Source organism: Rhipicephalus microplus, chromosome 3 (assembly GCF_043290135.1).
Source record: "Rhipicephalus microplus isolate Deutch F79 chromosome 3, USDA_Rmic, whole genome shotgun sequence".
Taxonomy (NCBI): Eukaryota; Metazoa; Arthropoda; class Arachnida; order Ixodida; family Ixodidae; genus Rhipicephalus; species Rhipicephalus microplus.
This window is the reverse complement of record NC_134702.1, coordinates 144835098-144859793: the sequence shown is the minus strand read 5'-3', so window position 1 is coordinate 144859793 and position 24696 is coordinate 144835098. Positions and strand designations below refer to the sequence as shown.

General features: G+C 44.6%; 1 protein-coding gene across 1 annotated transcript in view; it reads right to left on the bottom strand.

The window, feature by feature from the left end:
- Positions 1-337: 337 nt before the first annotated feature.
- LOC142802987 (monocarboxylate transporter 9-like) overlaps positions 338-24696 on the bottom strand; it is a 39095-nt gene continuing 14736 nt past the window's right edge. Inside the window, exon 4 of the mRNA XM_075888080.1 lies at positions 338-472. Coding sequence (XP_075744195.1) covers positions 338-472 — 135 coding nt within the window. The remainder of the gene's footprint in view (positions 473-24696) is intronic.

Here is a 24696-nt window from a genome sequence, read left to right as displayed (position 1 = left end):
GCCACGGAAAGTTCCGTGATATGCTGCACACATGTGATGTCGGAAACCCTAATGGTGTGTGCCACTCTAGTGGTAGGAAGGAAACCGACGTGGCTTTCCACTGGGTGCCACAAAATAAACCCCTACGCTTGAGGTGGCTGAGTGCCTTGCCCCTGCGCCAGCGTGCGAAACAGCCGAATCGCTGCGTGTCTACTCCCTGAGATTTCTTGCGGAGGATTCCGAGATTAAGCGAGACATGGACAACAATGTATCCTTCTGTGCAGTGCTCTCTGGTGTCGGCAGTTACGCAGTAGAGAGGGGCAACGTTCGTACTGTGTACTAGAAGGGGGCAGTGGGCTCACTCTCCGGCGGAGGGTATGCAGAGGGGTGGCTGCAGGGGGGTGGTCACACGAGCGGCGGCGCTGGCATCGCCATCAATGGAAGAAGTTTGGGAGGGACGTTGCAGCTGAGCCGGTTGTGAGCCGGTCAAGTCCTGCAGAGCAACAGAGTTGGAGCCACGTTGTGTGGCTGTGGACGTTGTTGCACCGAGTTTTTTGCCGTTAGCTTTGAGCGTTACGCACCACGCAAGAAGACAGTATGCTTTACAGCGCATACTGTAACCATACCACACCAACGGCAAAACAACTGTTTGGTGCTTGGGTGTCTAACAGGCAACGTGTTCGTGAAGAGTAAGCAGGACCTGTCATTGTTTGGCGTCCTGAAGGATGAAAACAGGCCGAAAGAATGCGAGAAGAACCAGCACAGAGCGGACAAGTTTCTGGAAGACACCAACGCAGTTTGCGAACTCCACTTGCAACCGCGTATTTAGCTTAAAGACCATGTGCATATTATCGATGGTAAAAAAGTGCGCATACCTCACCCATTATCCAAGCCGAGGCTGTTTTCAACTTGTTCGGCTGACCAACTTTTGTGACCGAGGAGGCCTCTTTCATCCCTCAAGTCAGCTGTACAGCTTTATGAAAAAGCTCGAGGATATTTTCCCAGAATGTTTTTGCCAGAGTAAGCTGCACTCTGACAGCATTATGGACATACTGGCAATTGTTCAGCGCAGACTCTCAATTGAAGTTGGTTGCAGTGTACACGCAGCTACCCTCACAGCGAAAGTAATTACTTTTTACGTTGTCACACGTCTTCATTCAATGTAAAAGAACTGAACACTGACAAGGCAGGGAAGCGGCAGAGGGCCAAGCAGCTGAAGATGAGCGTTCACACATGAAGTGAATACGGCGTGTAAATCAGTGGCTACATGGTGTACTTCAGTTCTTGCAAATAACAGCTTCCTGTCAGGAGCACAAGCTTCGTGTGTATCTTTATTTAGTTTTTCACTATGTCGCTCTACATATGTCTAACATACGTATATCTGCATAATTATGATTATTAATAACCCCCAGAAAACTATTGTACCATGGTCTAAAACTGAAGCAGAACAAAACTTATTTAAGCCCTACAATTTCACTTTATAATAAAGGCGCAAACCCAGCCAGCACGCATGCATGTTAAAACGTTTCTAGGAAGTAAACGTGCACTGTTTTTCTAATTATGTCGTGAAAGGGCGGGCATAATACTGTTACGAATTCTTTTTAAGATCGGTCTACACAGCATAAACCGTACTTTCGGTCACTGTAGCAAACCATATAATTTGTGGGATACATCAACCTTTTCGACGAAGTGTTATATTCGAGGAAACACGATATGGCCGGAACAAATATAGTGCTTATCAAGAATACTCAACTAACTCAAGCACACACCCTCCGAAACCTACACACACACACAAAAGTGTTAACTGCATCGCACTAGAAAGGAGGATGCACAGACTGCGCCGGCTGCCATAAGACTAATTTTTGGGAAGCTGTATCGCAAAAGAAAAAGGAAACACTGTGAAGCGAGAGCACCAGAAGCTCTTAATATAATCAGAGGGCAGTCAAAGCATGCAAGTTTATTACAAATATCAAATAAATGTACGTTCCAGCTTTTAAGAGCGGCTATCGGCGAGCAGCTTCTGCAGGTGAAGCTTCCATTGAAGTTGCCTGTGGCACCATCTCTCCTTTGTGACGCCAACTGCGTCAGAGTGGCGGCGGAGTAAGCCCACTGCCCTCTTCTAGTACACTGTAACGTTGGGTATGGCAACTGCAACATCAGAAAGCCTGTTCCACGGAGGAATGAAAGGTAGGAGAGGCCTTGACGTCACACGTTGTGAGGCCGCGATGAAGCCGGAATTGACTGGGCAAATTCTCCTCTCTTGTTTACATCCGAATGTAAAGCAGAACGCGCGACTCTCTCTCCGGCTCGAAAAGCACGTGGGCTGCGCAGGGCGTGTGTCGTGACGATCTGAAACTAATGGAACGGGGCTCATCACTGTGAGCAAGCGGGACACCTTCGGCGAAATCATTTCGTCCGAGTAATAACAGGGAGTAACGGCTTGCCGACAACGAAGCAACTACAAGAGAATGCGCGCTAGGTGCACTGACAACGGCGAGTGTTTTCACGTCATTAATTCAGCAACTGTACAGACAACACGATCGGTCGTGCGCCTTCTACGGTTGCATTCCGCCATGTGGCCGACGCAGCGTCCGGCCACTGTGTCCATGTTCCGCGTGAAACTCACCGGCGTCAGCATTCTGCGACCGTGGTGACTTTGAGCACGGTGCAAGTGACACTTGAACGCTTTTGCTGTTACGTTGAGATTGCATGCAATGCTGGTGGAGAGTGTACGAAGCGGAACAGAAAAGTTGTTTTAATACGCACATGCAAGTTTTACTGTACACACGCAACATGAAACTACTTATATGCACATGGTCCTCATGGCGTCTTGCTGGGCTCAACAGCATCGTCCATTGTCACAAGCAGGATCACTGCTCAACCGTCACTGACCTGCAAGGCGTTCGTCGTCGTTCAGGTTCGTCATGGTGCCCAACGCAATTTCTCTGAACACTAACTGCTTCATCCGCGTCATCCGCCGCAGGACACATGGATACGCACTCTTTCTACGCACTGTTGAAACCCCGTGATGGACGAAGGGATTTGCAAACGTTGCTAGGAATACAGTAATTGCCAGGAAAACACTGCGTAACCAATAACGCGGCGCAGAGCACGGATATTGTCCGCCACTGCTCAGCACGAGACCTGGCGAGGCACACATGCCGCCGCCAGCCGCGGCCACTCCTGCTAGACCAGCTCCACTGCGCAACACGTAACCATAGCAATGCCGCCATTGCGCCCAGTGAATATGGCCGCCATGATGTCATTTCCGCCACACTTTTCACGCCGCGCGCCGGCTGGCCATGCCCTGTCCTACCTTTCTTTTCTCCGTACGTGGCCTGTTCAGTAGGTTGATTAAACCCTTTCAGCCCTGGATTTTTTATTTTCGTCGGATACACTTTTTGTGCGCATTTTCCTCGTAGTTAGGACCTCAGAAAAGCACGAACAAGAAATTGGGCCACTGGTAAAAGCATTTTTGGAATAATAATTGTGGCATCACAATAAGTGATTAGGGCCCAGTGATTGAAAAATAAAAAAATGGCGTCTTTTTTTCTGCCAGTCGATGGTGTACACAAAATGGAAACCAACGTTTTGGTTTTGAGCCTAATACTCACTGAAACAACTTGAGTACGTCGTCCCGAAAATGGCGTTTACCCGCCTCAACTTACGCGCTTCAGCTTCATGGAATACCTCGGTCGCGCTTCTTCTTCTTTGTGGCTGCTACCTTCAAAAACGTGCCGCAATATTGATGTCAATTGCAGTGGGGATCATTGAAGACCTATGCCCCCAAGAATGAGTAGTATTGGTTACGTTTCCGAGATACTACGGAAATGCTGTGTGGTGTTGGTAATTGATACCGCAAGGGCCGAAAGGGTTAAAGCGCCCTTACGCCGTGCGAACCACTAAAACAGGATGATATTTATATATAAGCATTTGCCTGGCCCGAAAGTGTCACTACGAGATTTCTGGACCATTACTCCAATAAGCAATGTTGGCTAAATATTTGCCTTTAGCGCCCTTCTAAGAAATCTCAGGTTCTAGCTTTTCACATTCATCAGGATATTTTGAATGTGCATTCGAGTACGTTTTCGGCATTTCTATAATTTATGTTGAGAAGTATGAGTTGCTACTGACTGTAGATTGTGGAAGTTTGGAACGAAGAAAAGTGCACGCCTATATTTCGCGCATTCTCATAGTACAGAAAAAGTTATCAAACTCGCAATAAAACCTGTTGCATATTTAGGATCAACATTGAAAACTAGGTATTTATGGACATTTCCGAAGCTGCAGGTTACATATAAATAATCGTTCAGCCAACTGAGAGTGCGAGCGAACACACGCCCAAGAAACAGAGAGGCAAACAGCACGGACGCTATCTATCCTGTTGCATATCCTGTTACATATAAAAACCTGTTATTCTGTTATTACCAGGTATATCCTGTTACGTATGAATAATTTTTAAATTCGCAGGTGCCTAACCTGAATCAGAGGGTAAATACTAAAAAATAATAACGTAAATATCCGGTGTCGTTGCAGTTCTTCCCGTATTGGGCAGCCGTAAAAATGATTAGATTGTTATTACTAAAATGATCTTTTACTGTTAGAACCATGATGGGTATACAGCAAGAATTCGATAATTTGTGAAGCAGCTGACGAAAGTTACGTAACTATATGCCCATGAGATGAATGACGTTACTAAGAATTCGCCGAAAACAGTTGTTCAGTTTGTTACAATAATGGCAAAATGTGTCTGTTAATACGTCTAGCTTTGAAAATATTTTTATTAGTGTTATTGAAGCCAACACAAAACGGAAGCATTAGCATTTCCTAATATTTTTTTTCACATTTACAGGAACAGGCTCTGGAGCATCGATCATTTCGTTCACAGTGTTCACGATGTTGTACTTCGATAAGTACAGAGCCACGGCCACATCCTGCAAGTACATCGGCTGGGCCGCATCTGGACTAGCTGGGCCCCTAGTTTTCTCCACTGCCGTAGTAAATTACGGCTTGTCAGGAAGTCTACTTATCATTGCAGGGATCGGATTGAATGCCCTGCCACTGGATATGTTCCTCCACCGACCCCGACCGCTCGTGTTCAAGTTTCGCTGTAGCGAATCACGCCACCTTTCATCTGAAAAGGGCAAAACTGGGAATGCTTTGACGCGAAAGACAATTGATACGAGCGCACCCCAAGAAAACTTAAAGAACGCGTGTCCACTTCACTGTCTGCCGAAGTGGAAACCGGGTTTTAATGCACAGGTAGAAAGTACAAAACTTACAGAGACTTCTCGTGGCGGCATGACTTCAACTTACGAGAAAGGTGAAAAAGGGACTTTACAAACGTCCCTGCAAGTAATACCCTCAACGAGCCTCCGGAGAACCTCTGATGGCAATGGTGAATCCCGAAGTGTGAATGGCGACTTTGAATCAAGTTGTAATCCCCGCAGGACGCACGTTTCTCACGGAAAGAAGAAGTCTTCAGAACGGCAGATGGCACCCTCCCAGTCAGGCAAAAGCATCTTAGAGCAATTGACAATATTCCGGAAGCTCGCTTTTTATGTACTCATCGTTGTGTATGCCCTAGCTGATTGCGCCATATCCATGCACACTACGACCGTAGTTGACTATGGTCGCGATAAAGGCTCTGCACTCGAGAAGGCCAAGTTAACGATAACGTATAATGCAGCGGGTCTGTTTGTAGGAAGGACCCTGTTGCCGTTTGCCTCGGATAACGTGGCCAACAGCCGGTGCGCGTTTGCCGTCGCGTGCTTCGTTGGTGCCGGCCTCTGTCTGGCGCTCATGCCAGTTGTGCAGTCACTACCTGCTTTCGTTGCATTAAACTTGCTGTTGGGAGTGTGTCAAGGGTTCGTGACGTGCATTCGAAGCGTCCTGGTCAACGATTACTGTGGAGTGGAGCGGCTGCCTACGTTCTTCGGTATTCTCGGAATAGCTCTTGTGCCGCTGTCGTTCAGTGGACCAACAATTATAGGTGAGTGGAGCCATCATAATGCGCATCGGCTGACTTGTGATGGACCTTAACCCATGAACATTAAAACTAACGTACCAGCAAATACATATACGCAAGAAACAAATGGGTGTAACACAAAGACTAAACTTTCAACTGCGATTTATAAAAGCAACGTTGCCGCACAAAACATCCCGTGAATGCGGTGCCTCACGACCTCCACCGACACTGGAGGAAAAGAGCATAAGAGGGTAAATAAGTATGACTCTTTACGTATTGTGGCAGGAAATGAGAATGCGTATGCTTAGTGTGGAAACGTTTTTTTCTATAAAGCACAGTTGAAAGCCCAGCGTTCGTCCGTGACTGAAGCCTTTTTTTTGCGTACGTGTTCTGCGTATTCAGCGGTACCCCCGTTTTAAAGTTTATAATGTGTCATCTAGCTCGAGAAAGAGATTCACACGTGAACTAATCTGCTGCTCTGGCAGCCTGAAGCTTCAAGTTGCAAATACGAGCACAGTTATGGAGAAATGTCGAGGTTTGATTCCTGCATGATTCTTTTGAAAGCATTTAAGGAAAATGGTTGGTGCTTTGGATAAGGGGCAGCTAGCATGAAGCTTCAAGCTGCAAATACGAGCACAGTTATGGAGAAATGTCGAGGTTTGATTCCTGCATGATTCTTTTGAAAGCAATTCAGGAGAATGGTTGGTGTTTAGGATAAGGGGCAGCTAGGCGGGTGCACTTCATTGGTGAAAACAGCCCACACACTCCGGGAAAAACTGAACGGACGTATTCGAGCAGTTTGCTTAGTGACCTGCTTTCCCCAACAATTAGATATTACCTCCATTTAAAATAGCTTTAGTGAGTACACACGAGGGGTGTATGCCGAAAGCTCTTTTTTCGAGTACAAGATCTCGGTATATCAAAAGTCCGGCAACACATTACATTAATCTCTCAGCAGTGCAATGAGAATTGAATAAAGCACACATTTCCAAGTTTATATATTTTTCAACCTTGATGAATTGAGCAGCCAGCTGCGTCCGGTGTAATATTATCATATTGAATTCAATGAGAAATGGTGCTCAACCAAACTTCCTCTTTTTAATCACATATCTGCTTTTTTTGTGTAAAGGTGCAGAGGTTCCTAAATGAACTGATACTATTCCACATCTCTAATTGCTCTTGTTTTTGCCTATGCTCTGTCTGCAGTAGGGGCTGACGGCCGTGTTTTGCCCAATTTCGAAGCGAATGCTCCTCTATTTCTTTTTTGCAACATTATTGCGTTTCTAAAAGTGCTTTTACCTTGAGTGTCTTGATGCAGTTATAATTTCTTTTTATTCATTTTCACCAACTTGTTTTTGACGCAGGTTTTTTTCGAGACACCCTTGGGTCGTACGACAACTTCTACCAGATGCTGGGGGCCGTGAATATTTGCATCGCGGCATTGCTGTTCGTTCTGGTGTGGCGTGACAGGAGGCGATGGAAATCACGTGACTTACCCATTTCTTCACTGGGGGACTAAATCAAATTGGTACAAATAAGCTGACACAACAACTTCTCGACGTCAGAAGTTTTACTGACATTATTTGAGCATGTAGATAAAGTTTCATTGACACCACGTAAGTTCTTATCAATGCCCGTCCTTAGAGATTTATTCAGTCGTTTCGCAAAAATAAATTGTGAAAACGTTCTCGCGGAGCACGAGAAGTGCTCCGCGAGAACAAAAACATATTTTGATTAGCTTCTGTGTCTAGAAGAGCGTTCGCTTTTTATGGACACACAACAAAAAGGGAAATTGGGCTATTTGGTTTGGGTTTACTTTGAAGCAGCGCAGAAGGTGAAACATGCAGAATAGGGCTGAACACCCCAACCACAGCTCTCACGGTTAGCCATATGTCCCTGCTTGGGAGACGGAAATGAGCACCTTTCTTTTGATTTCTCTGGATCACTGCTACTCTTGCATGTGTGCCGCCACCAGAGCTAGGCAAAGATACTTTGAAATTGTATCGCGATAAGATGCAGGATGCGGAGGAAAAATGTACATTAGATATAGATACAAGATGGCTCCGCGAGAATTGCGTCCGATACAATACTTGCCAATTGTATATTAAGACACCTTGATTTCAGTCGCTAATTTGTTGGTATAGACTCCCGTTATGTATTAGCGAATGCTTATGCACAAAAAAGTCTGCATAAAATTTCCTAAATGCGCCTACTTCCATTTTATTGAAGTGTTCCTTCGTACCTCAAAAGTTTTGTCCTACTTGATCAAAGTAAATTGGGGTAATTCGAAGAAAACTTATTAGGGTTTGTTTTAGCTGCTTAACAGAACGGCTCAGTTAGTGTGAGGTATGTAAAACAGGGTGTTGTGTTGTGGCGCAAGTTCTGCGGGGGCTGCAAAGCGCGGAGTGTGTTCTCGACCCGCAACTAACGACGCGGATCGGCCCCGCGAAGGGGGGCGCGGAAGACCAGCGCATGGAAACAAAGGCGACTCTATCGTTCACACGGTCAGCGCCTTCAAAGCCGCTCCCAGTTTGGGAAAAAATTGAAAAAGCTCACGGGGAAGCGCTTCTCATGAGAACCAGGTCAAGCGTGGTCGTCTGGTTTTAAATTCATTGTTTGGCACTCACGTGTGCCCTTTGAGAATGCCACGTGAACCCGACCACTGGGCTCACCGAGACATAGTTGCGGTATCCATGCACCCTTTAGAGACAATACGGCTTTCCGAGCATACGGGTAAGCTTGCCCCCCCCCCCTCCCGCTAAACGTCATTACTGAGTGTTTTTGGGATGGCGGGGTGCCTCGCTGTCGCATGTACACATTGTCAGCGCACAGGGCCTGATGGTGCGCTTTCCATGTCCAAAGCGGCTTTTACAAAGCGACGCTTAGTGCGCAACCTGGGGGAGTTCGAAACTGGGTAACGGCTACCAGCGGATACGCGGGCTAACAGGGGAGAGAGCGTGACGACACGTGTTTAGCAGGTAAATCCCCTCGCATGTTGTATTTATTAACGTGCTTTGCAACGATCCAGTGTCTGTTATGAAACTCTTCCAGCAATTGGTTGTAAGGATGCGAGCCGCCCGTGTTATTGGCTTGTGTGGAGACCCTTTGTTTGGATGTGAAATGAGAGCGTAGATTTGGCCTTTTACCCGGGCAGACGACTGAGTGCTGCAATAAAGCGCCTCTCCACTGGACCACCTCTTCCTTCACGCTGCCACCGAGCACTCGAGTTATCGAGGTGTAGTCATTCTGAACCTTGTCGCGTTTGGCGGGCAATCCTTTTGCCACGGCCGCCAGAACGCACCAGATGTCCAGGCATAGCCCTTCGGAGGCGCCCAGACTGCGGCTGCTGTTCGACAAAGCATGGGTGGTCGGCCCGAGCGGCGAGATGACAGACTCAATTCACCCCGCTCAAGCAAGATTCGCCGAAGGATGCAGCATTGCCGGGACTATATACGCGTGTTGGATTTGTGTATGTGTATTTGTTGGGGGTGGTGCCGGCATACTGACACTCGTGTGTGAAGCGGGACATGTTACTGGACATTGCCGTATGGACCTATTCCCCGATCTGGGAATCTGAGGAGATGAGACTGTATTTAATTAGCCCTCGCGGGCTGCTTATTGTGGTTCATGGAGCTTGTTCAATAGACAGCCTTTTTCAATGTATAGCTTTCAATGTAGAGCTTCGGGCCAGAGAGTCCGGGCCATGTAAATAATGTAAATAAACCCTCTCTACAAATTTCAACCTCCTCCTGCCTCGACATCTTGATCCCGGATCTCCAGTGCCGCGAACCCCGGTCGCAACAACCTCAAACACCTTCTCTCCTTTGCTGTGTAGAAGCTAGCCGATGAGTAGGAAATTAACTAGCTCAGTAGGCTGGTGGTTCCTGCTCGTAATTTCTATAATTGATGGAGTGAGTGAGTGAGATTGACTTTAATAAACATATCCTGAGGAAGATCAGAAGGGGTCATTCCGATCCTTAATTCAACCTGCAGGCTCCGTCCAGGACGACGCTGGCATCCAAAGGCTTGTAGCGATGTCCCGGGCCCTTAGGACCACCTGTAGTTGCTTCTTGTATTCGTTGCTCTTGAGGGTTTCCTGCCAAGCCTCTTAGAAGTTTAGTTGTGCTACGCTCTGCGTAGGGCAAAGCCAAAGCATGTGTCCGAAATTGCAATAGGGATGGTTGCAAAGGGAGCATGTGGGTGGTGTGTGTGAGTCGACTTTGTGTAAGGTGAGTGGTGTTATGTACGTACGTGTTTGCAATCATCTTAGAGTTAGAGCTTGTGCTTTGTTAAGTTTCAAGTGGGGTTCAGGGAGTGCACGTCTTTGTCCCCGGTAATGTGAAGTGATTTCGTGGTATATGAGTGCTTTGTCCTGGCTACAGAGATTCTCGTACCGCTCAACCATCGAGGGGTCGTTGTCCGCGGCGCGGCGTGTGAGCTCACCAGTCAGGCGGTTGACCTCTTCGTTGGAATTGCAGTGGTCGAGTCTCGGTAACTGTCCTATTTGGGCTGGGAACAAGGATACGTAGATTTGAGCTTTCGCTTCTTAGGTAAGGGTCGTTTCTTTGCTCTCGTGATCTCTTATTGCGTTGACGGTGAGTTTTCCAGTGCGTCTAGCTACTAGGCCAGCGGCGAACGTTCGTGCCGCCGTCTTAGAGCATGTGTATATTGTAGAATGTGCGTGGCAGCTCTGCAAGGCAAGCGCGATCGCCATCTCCACTGCTTCGTGGGCATGGCATGTTTGGACGGTTGCCGCGTTTATGAGGTTTCCGTCTATATCAACGACCGTTATGGCAAAGCACCGACCAGCTATCGAGTTGAAATCTAACCATGGGGGCTTCAATAAGAATCCTTCACATGTTGACGCAAACGCTGGCGTGCAGTTTTATCTTTTTTTTATTGACCATGTTGCAATACCAAATCACCAGAGTACCGCAACAAAAACGCTGGTAGCGACATTTTTATGGTGTATTGTGCATACAAGCCTACGTATAGAGCACATGAAGCTGCTACTATATTCATATTCTTACAAGGCATGGGGCATGAGTCCGACGTTGCAGACGAATTGGCGAAAAAGAGGCTCACTTGCCGCTCGAGATGCTGGCAACCTTCTTCTGACACAGCTACTTGTAAATATTGTGAACTTACTCGCTTCTTTCTCTGGTGTATTCGTTGACCCTGTGACAACTTTTCATCTACTGGCGTACACCACTCGTCAACTATGTATTCTACTATCTTAAGTGTAATCAGTTTTTCTTCAGCGAGAGAACATGTGCACGCTCGAAACGCCCCATACATATCTTACTGTCACATAGTGGCGACTATGAAAAAAGCAGCAGTAACTCTGGTATAGATGAAACTTTTTATTGGGCTAGCTTGTACCCAGAAAACTAAGTAACTCAAAGTACAAGCAAATCGCGTTACACTCTAATATCTACAATAAATATATCTGACCTTCAGCAATCTGATCACGGTAGAAGACGCCTTGTTTTATAAATAAGTGATCACACCTTCCAGTGTTATCGCGGCTGCTCCCAAAGCTCCCGAATGAACAAGAATCTGCGCGTTCCTGCGCGTAATCTGAATTATCATCGTTAAGTGTTTTTCCCTTTTCCTCCCAAAATTATGATATGATTACAAGCGACGCAGAAATGAATGGCTCCAAAAATATAGACCGCGTGGTGCTTTAACGGGGAACCAGATTTATGTACAGATGCGCCCCTGTCGCCTTTCACCTCCACCGACATGTGGCCTCCGCAGGAGCACTTCCGCGTAATTTTATAAAAAAAAAGTTGACACAATTGCAAAGTTCACCAAGCAATGCCGGACAGCTGGCGCCGAGTGGTGATAATTTTGTTTTGTGGTTTAGACGCAATCACACTAAATTGAAAAAAGAAGTAAGAGCCCGTGGCAGTATAGTTTCACAAATCGTCGTAGGACAACGCCGATATTGTGCTGTTGTCGCCTATAGCTACGACTACATGGCAATTACAAGCAGTAAAATAAAAATGGAGGCCTAAAATAGGCAAAGAAAAAAAACTGAAATAAAAGAGCCGATTTGTTTCAAACATTTATAGTGAACAAGCTCACATACACAATACAGGTGTCGCTTCTATGATAGCTGTGCCAATTAGGCACGGAGTAGAGTCAACTCACTATACCACCGACGCCGGCGGTAGAGTCAACTTACCTGTTAAGGTACGTTGACGATGAAAATTCAGTTCCTGTATAAAAATTCTCTAAAATGACTTGTTTTTAAGTATAAGAAAAATGGACTATTTCAAATAACAATGTTTCTCGGATCCTCTTCCCGGGATCTTTAAAATGGTTCCTCTTTAAAATGGTTCCTAATTATTCCCAATAATGGTACGCGCACTTCATTTTACCATTTGCCCAAAAAAAGTAAAATATTTGGTGCTGTGTACTCAATGCAGGCCCACGTATTGACGAAATCGTTTCCCAAATCGTCTGAGAAGCGGAGTTCAATAGGCGAATAATATTTCGCACGGTAGCATAGTATCTGTATCTTAAGATGCACGATACATTATCGAATGTAACGGAAACAGAGATACAGACACTCATCTTGCCAGATGTATCGTGATAGAGCATCAGATACAAGATACCCAAAGTATATCTAATATAGTGTTTATGATACATGTATCTTACATACTGCCCAGCTTTGGCAGCCCGCCACGTTTGATTGCGTGGTGACACCTCCGTCAATGTCCTTCTCGGCTGGCCAAGGCAAAATGCGATGCCAGTTTGGCTCAGCAAGTAATTGGTATACTGCTTTCAGTGGCTACAGTTACTGCGTGAATGACATAATACCATAGAGAAGGCTTGAAGAGACGTAAATGCGGCATCTTTATCTTTGTATGCATGTTGCACCTACTCAAAATTGTTTACGCACTTAGGTCGATGCGGAAATTTGTGGCCTCAAGTGGAAACCATTTTACTATTCCGAATCGATTATATGCGATCAGTCACTGTATCGTATCAGGGTTACAGTAGAACAAATGCTTCATTTTTTTTTCGTAATTACAGTAAAGCTTTTTTTAGAGTATAGGCTATCATTTCTTAATCTATTGCGTTTCTAGGAGCAATATTTAGTATCCTTTATTTGTTTATGCAAGAAGGTGTATGAACCTATACATTACGGCACATAACGTACCCATAAGCCGTATAGTCAGTCTGCAGTGAAGTGTTGAGACCTTTTAAAGGAGAGCATGGCATTTCCATTCTGTTTCTGCGCATTCATTTCGCGGCATAGGGTGCCTGTGCGCAGGCCATAAAAAATAATATGCGGTACATCCCACGTACACTGGGAATCGATTATTTGCGAAGCGCGTATGACGAAACGATATGTAACTTTTAAATTAGCACATGGTCACGATGTGGATGGACGTAGCACACAGCAAACACAAGTAGAAATGTTATGCGCACTCACGTATCTACATAAGATGCAAGTATGTTGTATATAGTAGCGTAACGACGGCCCCATTAATGTTTGCAATACCAACTCAAGCAATGATAGGTATGTAAAGTATGCCGTACATGACTTCCATGTCATAATTATCATGTTTGCGCCTGCCATTTGTGTTCGTCGCCCATTTACGTCACTTAATACCGAATTTGGTATATGAGAAATTGGCGGAATGGCCGCCAGCGCGCTATGAACGTAATATGTTGTCATGATTTACATGACACGTATGTCATGATTATCATGCTAGGAGGTGTCATTTACCTTTGTCCGTTCACGTCACGTAATAGCAAATTTTATATATGGGAAACTAGCAAAACGGCCGCGAGCGCATCATGAGCGTGGCATGTAGTCATGTTCCTACATGACACGCATGTCATGATTTCCACATTTCCACGGCCTGCCACTTATGTTTGCCATGCAGTCGCGTCATATCGTACCAGTTTTGTAATATGTCTGGTGAACGAAACTACCGCAAGAGCAGCAAGATTATGACACTTGAATCAAAACATTCTTGACATACATTTCATAATTAAATGTTCTGGTTAGACACTTCTGCTCGTCATACAGTCGTGTTATGCTATACCAATTTTGGTACATATCCCATTATCGAGGTGGCCAGGGGAGCTAAAAGTAGTAGGTGGCTAGATAGATAGATAGATAGATAGATAGATAGATACATAGATAGATAGATAGATAGATAGATAGACAGATAGATAGATAGATAGATAGATAGAAAGATAGATAGATAGATAGATAGATAGATAGATAGATAGATAGATAGATAGATAGATAGATAGATAGATAGAAAGATAGATAGATAGATAGATAGATAGATAGATAGATAGATAGATAGATAGATAGATAGATAGATAGATAGATAGATAGATAGATAGATAGATAGATAGATAGATAGATAGATAGATAGATAGATACGGTCAGGGTCGTCGAAGTTCCCTAAGAAATGTTTCGCATTGAAAAACAAAAAAAACATTGAGTATGCAGACGTGCTGAAAGGATGCCGCACGCTTCTTTACGCTGGGCCTATAAGTACTTGTGTTTTTGATCACAAAAGACATAGCACAGCAAGAACACTGAACGAATGCGGATCCTTATATGCAACTATCACACTTGCGATATTGTTCATGCATATTAGGCGCTTAGGTAAGCCTTCGTCATCATCATCAGCTGACTACGCCCACTGCAGGGCAAAGGCCCCTCCCATGTTCCCCCCATCGACCTGATCTTGTGCTTTCTGCTGCCCCGCTTTACCTGCGAGCGCTTTAGTTTCATCGGCCCACATGACTTTTTATCTCCCACTCACATGTTGGCCTTCTCTGGTAATTAATGACAAGTGGTTATCTTGATTACATGCTACGTGCACGGTCTATGTCCATTTCTTCTTATTTTCAACTATGGTATCTTTAATTCCGGTTTGTTGCCAGACCCACTCTGCCCTCTTTTTGTCCCTTAGATTACACATATTTTTTTTCCATTGCTCATTGCGTCGTTCTCAATTTAAGCTAAACCCTCTTTGTAAGCCTCCAGGTTTCTGCTTCGTAGGTAAGCACCGGCAAAATGCAGCTCTTATATGCATTCCTTTTGAGGGTTAGTGCTAGATTACACTGATGATTTGAGAGTGCTCGCCGAATGTGATTCACCCCATCCTTGTTCTTCTAGTTTCTATACTCTCATGGTTCGGCTCTGCGGTTGCCGCCTGCCTTAAGTAAACATATTTTTTTACAGATTCCATCGTCTCCATACTTATCTCAAAGCACTGTTTTCTGCCGAGACTGTTGAACAACACTTAAGCTTTATGCATATTACTTTTAAACTATCCCATGAGACAAACAAATGCCATTGAGACGCTGAAAACCATGAAAACCTCAAATACAGCACACAAAATAGAGCTAGTGGAGCTTTCAAACATAATAAATAGGCGTAAGGTAGCCCACATGCGAAAGCACGATATAGCATGGAGAGAATCGAGCATGCTTTTGTAAAAAGCGGGAAAAGCATAAAAGCTGCGAAGACAAGCTTGTTCATAGATAAAACATCATGTATTCATTAAGAGACAATGAAGGCAAGGTAACAACCAATATCGACAGGATAATTAAGGTAGCGGGAAGTTCTACATTGAGCTGTAGAGATCCCAGAACAGTTAGGGTGATGTCGTAAGACGCAATCCCATAGAAACTTGACATCCTACCAGTAACGACAGGTTAAGTAATGAAATCCCTAGAAATAATGCAAAGAGGTAAAGCTGCTGGTGAGGATAAGGTAACAACAGGACTGCTAAAAGATGGCGCAAAATTGTGTTAGAAAAACTGACCCTTTGCATGCCCAGTGTCTCTTGACGAGAAGAGTACCAGAATCATGGAATTCGAACATCTTGATCCATAAGAATGAAGACGTCAAAGATTTGCAAAGTTACAAGCCGATAGGCTTACTGTCTGTTCTCTAAAAACTATTTGAAAATAATAGGTTATAGGAATAAAGCGACATTACAGGTCAATCAACCAAAGAACCAATAAGAATTTCGTACAGGCTACTCTACAATAGGCCATGGTCACTCTATCAATCAGGTGATAGAGAAATGCGCGGAATGCAACCAATCCCTATACATAGCCTTCGTAGATCACAACAAAGCGTTTGACTCAGTCAAAACATCAGCAATGATAAAGTCACTGCGGAATCAAGGCGTCGACAAAACCCACATTAACATACTGGAAGAAGTCTACAGCGGACCCATAGCCACTATAGTCCTCCACCAAACGAGCGACAGATATCAATGAAGAAGGTGTATCTCTCAAATGCTATTCACCACGTGTTTACAGTTGGTTTTCGGGGCCCTCTATTCTAAATAGTTAAGAATGCGAGTTAATGAAGAGTATCTTAGTAACCTGCGATTCGCTGATGACATTTCTTTGACGAGTAACTCAGGTTACTTCAGCGCATCATTACTGAACTTGACACGGAATTATTATACATGAAACTAAAGTAGTGTGCAACAGTCTCGGCAGAAAGGAGCGTTTCACGTAGAAGTTACGAATAATTTATAGAAACGCATAGCACGTGCGCATGGAATGGGCAGGTAATGCTATAACCTGAGGTTTAACATCCCTAAACCACGGTTGGGTATAAGAAACGCCGTAGTGGAGGGCTTCGAAAATTTCGACTACCTGGGGTTTTTTAACCTGTACTTAAATCAAAGTACACAGGCCGTAAACATTTTCGCCTCAATCGAAAACGAAGCCGTCACAGCCACGATTCACTCCCGCGACCTTCGGGTTGGTACTCAAGCGCCACAATCACTAGACCAGGGCGGCGGCGCTGAAAGGAGCTGCTGAAATTAAACAATGCGCAGCGACTTCGTTGCCGGCTTTGTTAACCCATTTACTTTAATGACGCTCTAAAATTGGTTTGTATGAGGGATTGCTGCATCATGGGAGCTTTACTATAGGTATACATCTGCATGGTCACTTGAATCATCTAGTGACGGCGGAGCAGATGTTTCTTGTGCTATTCGTTGTAATTGCGCAAAAAAAGCTTAGCTGCACGGTAACGTTAATGACTGAAAAAGGCAAAGTATATCAAAGCGCCGTCTAGTGCAATTACCGAAATTCACAGATGAGGCACTAGTGCTGCTCATCAAAGCGTACGTTTATCCAAGGCCGCTTTCAGTGGGCCTGAGAGCAGGCATGTAGAAAATGGTGTTTCACTTCTACTAACGTCGTGGCAAAACTGCTTTGAAATGTTGCTTGCTGAAAGGTCCTTCGTTTTCTGTCTCTCATCACCCATTAGCAGTCATCATGCCGTAAGTCGTGTTCGTGGTAAACGCTACTACATGCTACGACGCATGTTCTGCGGAAAAAACCTTGGCATTTGAGACAAATTTTGAGACCGAATTTCACAATTTCTTATGAATTGTTGCAATGAAATCCTCATCCGTCATCGGATATTTGTTTTGCTATATGTTGTCTTCGTCGTTTTAGGTGGAACGGTGACAACTAGTGGGATATGGCCAGTTTTTGTGGCGTACACTCGTTTATGATGAACAGTCACCACGGCACAATAAGCCAACAAACCGAGACATCATAAGGTGCTCCACCTCTAAAAAACAGTTAAATAACCACATCTATTGCTATAGTTTCACTTTTATGGATCCTTGAAGCTCCGTAACGGGTTGTTTTCGCATTATCTGTGATGAAGTATTGCCTATCTCTTCACTTCATGCTAAAGTATGAAGTACGTAACTGCTCATGATAGCAGATATAGGAATGAATTAGTACGAATTTCCTATAGAAAATCGAGTGGCACAGTATCAAATGCGGAAAGAAGGACCAACGAACGAAATGCAAGCGCCGTGTGTTGTCCGTTTGTTTCCTGTTTTGTCTTTTTGGTGTACATAACCAGCACCTAATGTGGTTGCTGCTTACGTTTTTGGCGCCCCGCCGCGGTGGTCTAGTGGCTAAGGTACTCGGCTGCTGACCCGCAGGTCGCGGGTTCAAATCCCGGCTGCGGCGGCTGCATTTCCGATGGAGGCGGAAATGTTGTAGGCCCGTGTACTCAGATTTGGGTGCACGTTAAAGAACCCCAGGTGGTCAAAATTTCCGGAGCCCTCCACTACGGCGTCTCTCATAATCATATGGTGGTTTTGGGACGTTAAACCCCACAAATCTATATATCTTACGTTTTTGGCATTTCCGTGCTAGTGACACAATTTTTAACATAATTATTCACCAAGCCAATACCAATGAGTAACGACAATCTTCTGCACACAAGAAATGAGGCGAGCAGTCTAAGTGCGACTGAAACGTTTGGACGAAGTGGCGGCACACCCTTTCAATCGCTCAATTTTCAGCATAAATTCAATATATTATAATTTAAATTATATATTATTATAACATTTATTATGTGGTTGTGACATACCCGTGATTTGCTGAAAAGATGAACATACGTACAACTGTCCAAAGGAGCAGTGGTCGCAACACCTTTATTAAAAACTCCGGTGAATTCGCGGTCTGGGCCTAAGCCACTCCCGAGGCTGACCGAGGACACATCTCACCGTATCACGGATTAGCTGGATGGCCCCCAGTTGATGTTGGAGGTTGGCGCTGCGCAGCGCGGCCGTCCACCGCGCCGAAGATTCGTCTAGGAAGACTCTATTTCCTCCGCTCATAGCCGCACATTCCGAGAGAATGGCCCTAGATGATGTGTGAGCCCAGCCGACTAAATTGCAGTTATCACTTCAAACATATACGCTATTTTTAGGTACCAAAAGCACAATGTGGTTGTGACGCACGCCGTATTGACACTTTCAATCGCTCGATGTTCCTAAACTTACCAGCTATCCGATTCTTATTTTACTGGCGTGTTGGAATCTTCGACACCTTGAAACTGTGACTGACGTCAACCAGGAATCGGTCCCATGAATGCATGCTTAGCAGCGAAGCTCTGTATACTGATTATACACGAAGAAATTGTTCGTACGAAAGCTGGCAGCCAATAGCAGTGGTTAAACAAGGTGTACGTACTATGGCAAAAAGCGGTTGAGAACAAACGCAATTGTAAACTTCAACTGCCAGGGTGGTCTAGTGGATAAGGCACGCGGCTGTTGACCCGCAAGACGTGGGACTGAACTCCGGCCGCTGCGGCTGCATTCTTGATGGAGGCAAAATGCCTGAGGCCTATGTACTTAGATTGCTGTGCATGTTAAAAACCCTAAGTAGCCGAAATGCCTGAAGCCCTCCACTACGGCATCTTTCATATCCATACGGTGGTTTTGGGACATTACACCAGAACAATTATTTTGAACTCCCAGCGTAATGTTCTTGGTGTGACATGATAGTCCCTGCTGAGTGGAACATTGCTGACTCTGAATACGCATAATAATTAAATATTTGAATGCTTACATTAACAGCAACTTGGGCAGTGTACTCTATATAATGGCCTAAGCCGCTCCCGAGGATGACCGGAGACACACTGTTTTTTTATTCTTCGCATATACACATGCACATCATGAACTTCAAAACAACTTTGCCACTTTTTTGTGAACAATAGTCAACGAAAGTACGATGACGGGTAGCTTCCTATTCTGGATTGGTCTAAGGTGTAGCGAAGCTCCTTCAATCAAAATTCAACAGCAACGCAGACAGCATTACGCTGCTAGGACGAAGACTACGTAACTTGCGCGACCAATCAAAGCAATAGGTTGAGTCACTTCATAGCTACTCTGCTGTCCCAACATCTCTACCGTGCATTGCACCATGTTTGTCACTTCGCCTGTCTGAATTAGAAAGCTTGGCCGGCACGTTGTGGTAATCTTTCAACAAACATCGCACTACGACATAGAGAAGCTTTAATGGCAAACATTTTTCTCAAATAAAAGACACAATTCAAACTACTAGAATGAGTTACAGTAATTTACAGAGCAGCAGAACAATGCCAGCAGCTTAATCTGTCCGGGTTGTCGTCCACGTTTTCTGTCGCCTTCGGTCTAATACAGACAGTAGTCCAAACAGGCTGCCGACGAAACAGTGTATACCAGCTTGAAGCTGGTAGAGACCGTCGTAGCTTCCTCCTACATCTCGAAAGTAGCCTGTAAAAAGAACGATAAATGAAGAGATGCTCGGATGTGCTTTGTTGTAACAACTGCATTCACTCCGTTTTGTCCCTTCATGAAACGATCTGATTAATACGCGCATCTCGCGTTTGTTTGGTTAGTGTCAAATAAGTTCTTTTCTTGAAATAAAGGTCCACGTCTCAGATTCAACCAAATCATGCATACCTAACCTGTAATGCCAATATATAGAACGGCAGATTAAAGTTCTTTGGACGTGGACCAAGGAGACAAGAAGGACACACTGGCTACATCCTCAGTTAGAAAAATACTTCATATATATGCATCCGAGCCCCCTTTAGTGACGCAGAAATTTATCAACAGCCAATGCAAACTTATCAAATTTCAATTTTGTGCACACTCAGGTGATATGAGGCGTCTGTAAAGACCCTTGTCACACAAATGGGCTCAGCCGCTTTTATACCCAACCGCTGTTAGCGGAGGTAACCACACTTATCGTAAGCCAGAAAGAGGCGCCGTGCCATGTGTACAGCACGGGGAAATTTGTACGCGTGAAACAAACTTAGGTTTAACTTAAGTCGGTTCTGACGTAGAAAATGCATATCGCCATTAGTAACAACTTATTGCACTAGGTCAGGAACTGCTCCAGTCAGATGACAGGCAGTTGTGTGTCCCAAACGTGCACCGACGCTCCGTCAAAGACTATGTAGTTAGCAATGAGCAAGAATTTTTATTCAATGTTCTGTTTAAGTGTTTATTTTTTGCTTTTTAAGCAGTCGCGCAGCAGGTACCTCATTGACGCGACCTACGACTGCAGAACAGGCGCAGCTGGTAAGTGCAATAACCCACGACAGTATATGCAACGATTCGAAAGCAAATCGAAATTAATTCATGCGAAAGTGGCGTGCACTTCCTTTGAAACTTGGTCACAACCACAATAAAACGAAATACTGCCCTGAAATAGAACATTGTTTTTATCATGATGTTTTTTTTTCTTATTGAAAGCGGACAAAAATAAAATGCTAGCATTTCCTCTATTGTTCTCGTTAGTGGTTTAGCTGCGTTAGCAGTTCAACTGAGAATATTAGCGGAAAATATTAAGAACGGTACCCTACCGCAAGGCGCCATCCTCGTCACACTAGATGTCACCGCTTTATCCCTAACCCTATCCCTAACCCCGAGGGCTTAGCTGCAGTTGAGCTGACGTTATCCTTACATATCACAGAACAGTGTACTGAAGTATATTTAACACTACTAGAATCAGTACTGTCCCATAACTACTTTGAATTCGAGGAAAACTACTACCTCCAAATACAGAGAACAAGCATGGGTACCCCATTCGCTCCCACCTACGCAGATATATTCATGCGGACTATAGAAACCGAATTCCTGTCTCACTGTGAGAACAAACTTTACACATACCTTCGATACATAGATGACGTATTTATAATATGGGGACATAGGCAGCACCACCTAGATAAGTTCACGTCATCCCTAAACTGCTTTCATACAACAATAAAGTTCGCCTCCAATACCTCGACTCAGTGCATCAGGGGTTTTTTTTTGCCTGGGGAACACCCAACAGTTTTGTGTTGAAAACAAATAAATTAAATGAATAAAAACTTTTCAGATATTACTATTTATCTTAAAAATGGTGTACGAAAACAACTCTGTATAAAAACCATTTGACAAGCAGCAATACTTAGATTATACAAACCACCATGCGAGACACTTTAAACAGGGCATTTTCAAGAGTCAGGCAAAAAGGTTACGCCGCATATGCAGAGAAAACGAGGATTACGTAAACAGTGTTACCGCCCTAAAAGGAACACTATCAGAAAGAAACCGTCCTAACACATTCCTTGACAAAGCCTGCACGGACGCACTGGAACTGTAACAGAATGAAGCACTCAAACCACGCTCTGAAAGCACACCAACAGCAACTACACCTCTTCTCACTACAAAGTTTTCTAATGCACGCCCGATGATAAACAACATCCTCACAAAATACTATTCAATTCTAACAACCATCCAGAAACTTAAGGAAATCTTTCCCGAACCACCTAAGGTCGCCTACAGACGCAACGCTAACTTGAAAGACATGCTTGTTCACGCAAAACTTAAGGGAAAGACTAGGACAACATCTGACTCCCGTGGCCGGCCCAGATGCTCCCCCTGCAGACATATAGAGCAGACATAATATACTGTCTTGAGTGTGCCACTTGTAGAAAACTACATATAGGGAAAACTGGGCAGCCAATGCACGTAACACTGAACGCCCACCGTGCAGACACAAAACACAATTTACGAGAAGCCATAGCCGGTCACTTGAATCAACAGGACCACAATTTTGACCAAGTCCAGCTTTACGTTCTACAAACTAATTTCCGGTAACCACAAAAAAGGAAATACATAAAATTATATTTGATACACAAATTTAGGCCGCTATACTTACCAGAAATCAATGTAGCACGGGGCAACTTCGAATCACTGTAAGCCATAGCATAATTGCAGCAATATTTACAAAAACAAGATACGTTCAGCCTTCAAATTCACATAACCAGTATAACATGAAATTTCTCCTATCCAACTTATTGTACTGTTATTATTCTCTTTCAATTTTTCAATTTTAACTATAGATATGCTTGTGTCTGTATACAACTACGAAGCTTTTATTTTCTAGAACTCTTCAATCACTGCTTTCTTTTCTCTTTCCTCGCTTCTAAAACCACTCCTGCCCCGAATCATTAAGGTGATTGCCAACCCAGAAAGTTATCTGCGTCGCCCACCCCCTTTTTTGTTTGTTAGCTTTAACGTCCCACCTACCCCTTCCCAGCTCTTCCTTTCTTTTTTTTTCTTTTTTTCTTGTGTTTATTTCTTCCTTGCTCATTTCCGTTGCATTCTCGATTTCCCCCTTTCTTAGTGAACATGCCGCCGAATTCTTTAGGTGATTCCGCTGAGCGGGCCACCTACGAGGATACCGAAAGCATTTTTTGCCAATGACCATCCTTATTAAACACGTGCTCGTCTCACCCTATCCGGAATCGCTTGCCTTCGACATCTTGGCATTTAAAAGTACGCCGCCTGCTTCTACCCTCCCCCACCTTTTTTTTGTGACCGCTCTCTTGTTATGAGTACCACTCATAGTTGTTCGGGAACAGCCATAAGCCGCTATCGTCGGCAACCCTTTGTAGTGGCCGGACGCGGTGACCGTCTGCAGGCTTCGAACTTTCAAGCTCTTTCCTTTTCCGTGCCTGTAGCGGACCCCGCTCTGCAGCACACCCCTCCTAGTTTGCGGGTTTCATATTCTTCTTTTTCTTTTACCTTTCCATTTTTTTCTTTTTTCTCTCCATAGAACATTTTTAACTTGAAATGAAGCGAGGACTGCACTCCTCTGCTGTATGGCTTTATCCTTTCCAAACGGCAATTGCCAACAGGGGCACGCGCCACCACCAAAAGATGACGTCACTATTAACCCTCCAAAAAATAACACCCCAAGGATGACAAGATGCCTTTGACAAAGATAGGTCCTCTATATCAAAACGTTGGCCAGCCTGCCAACCTGGCTATTCCACTGCGTGTTCCCATCTGTCTGCTCCCATATAGATTTTGGATTACAACCTAAATTAGGTACTTTTCAGGAAGGTGGCTTCCCGATGACTCAATGAAACCGATGATTGACTAATGCAGCCGTCTTTTGCTTTCTTGTTATGAAATGCTTCTACATTTTCAGCAATAAGACTAAGGTGCTGCTTGGTTCATGTTGCACTGGCGATGCACTTGCAACGCAATGAAGGACTGATTACAAAGAACATATATAGGACAGAGTGTCAACAATGCCAGTGCGGAGTTCAACTGTGTTTCACGATTGAGCAGTCAATATAGATAACAATTCTCTAATGCTCGTGGAAAAAGATTAGTACACTTGACCCCGCCTACTACATCCATGACGAAATCGATTTAATTGAGCAGGATGGCTCACATACGCACGTTTCGGCGCCCAGGTGTTGTCCTCGCGGTGCTCTTGAAGCGCACGAGACCTCGTAATAAATATATTAGGAATTCACATGCCAGACAGGCTATACTCAAACTCCACACAGGTGAAAAGTGCGCGAGTCCCTTCTCCCACGCCGTCTTTCTTTTCCTACAACCGGGCACGCGCATCTCGTGGACGCGCTAGCGATTCGAGAACACAGGCATGCCATAAAAGCACCTTCGTACACTATTTTCTCCGTCTCATACCTTGCCCTCTGCACAATCGTTGTTTTTCAAATGCAACGCATTTCTTTCGGTACTGTAAGCACTTCTGGCGTCTGTCTGTCTGTCTGTCTGTCTGTCTGTCTGTCTGTCTGTCTGTCTGTCTGTCTGTCTGTCTGTCTGTCTGTCTGTCTGTCTGTCTGTCTGTCTGTCTGTCTGTCTGTCTGTCTGTCTGTCTGTCTGTCTGTCTGTCTGTCTGTCTGTCTGTCTGTCTGTCTGTCTGTCTGTCTGTCTGTCTGTCTGTCTGTCTGTCTGTCTGTCTGTCTGTCTGTCTGTCTGTCTGTCTGTCTGTCTGTCTGTCTGTCTGTCTGTCTGTCTGTCTGTCTGTCTGTCTGTCTGTCTGTCTGTCTGTCTGTCTGTCTGTCTGTCTGTCTGTCTGTCTGTCTGTCTGTCTGTCTGTCTGTCTGTCTGTCTGTCTGTCTGTCTGTC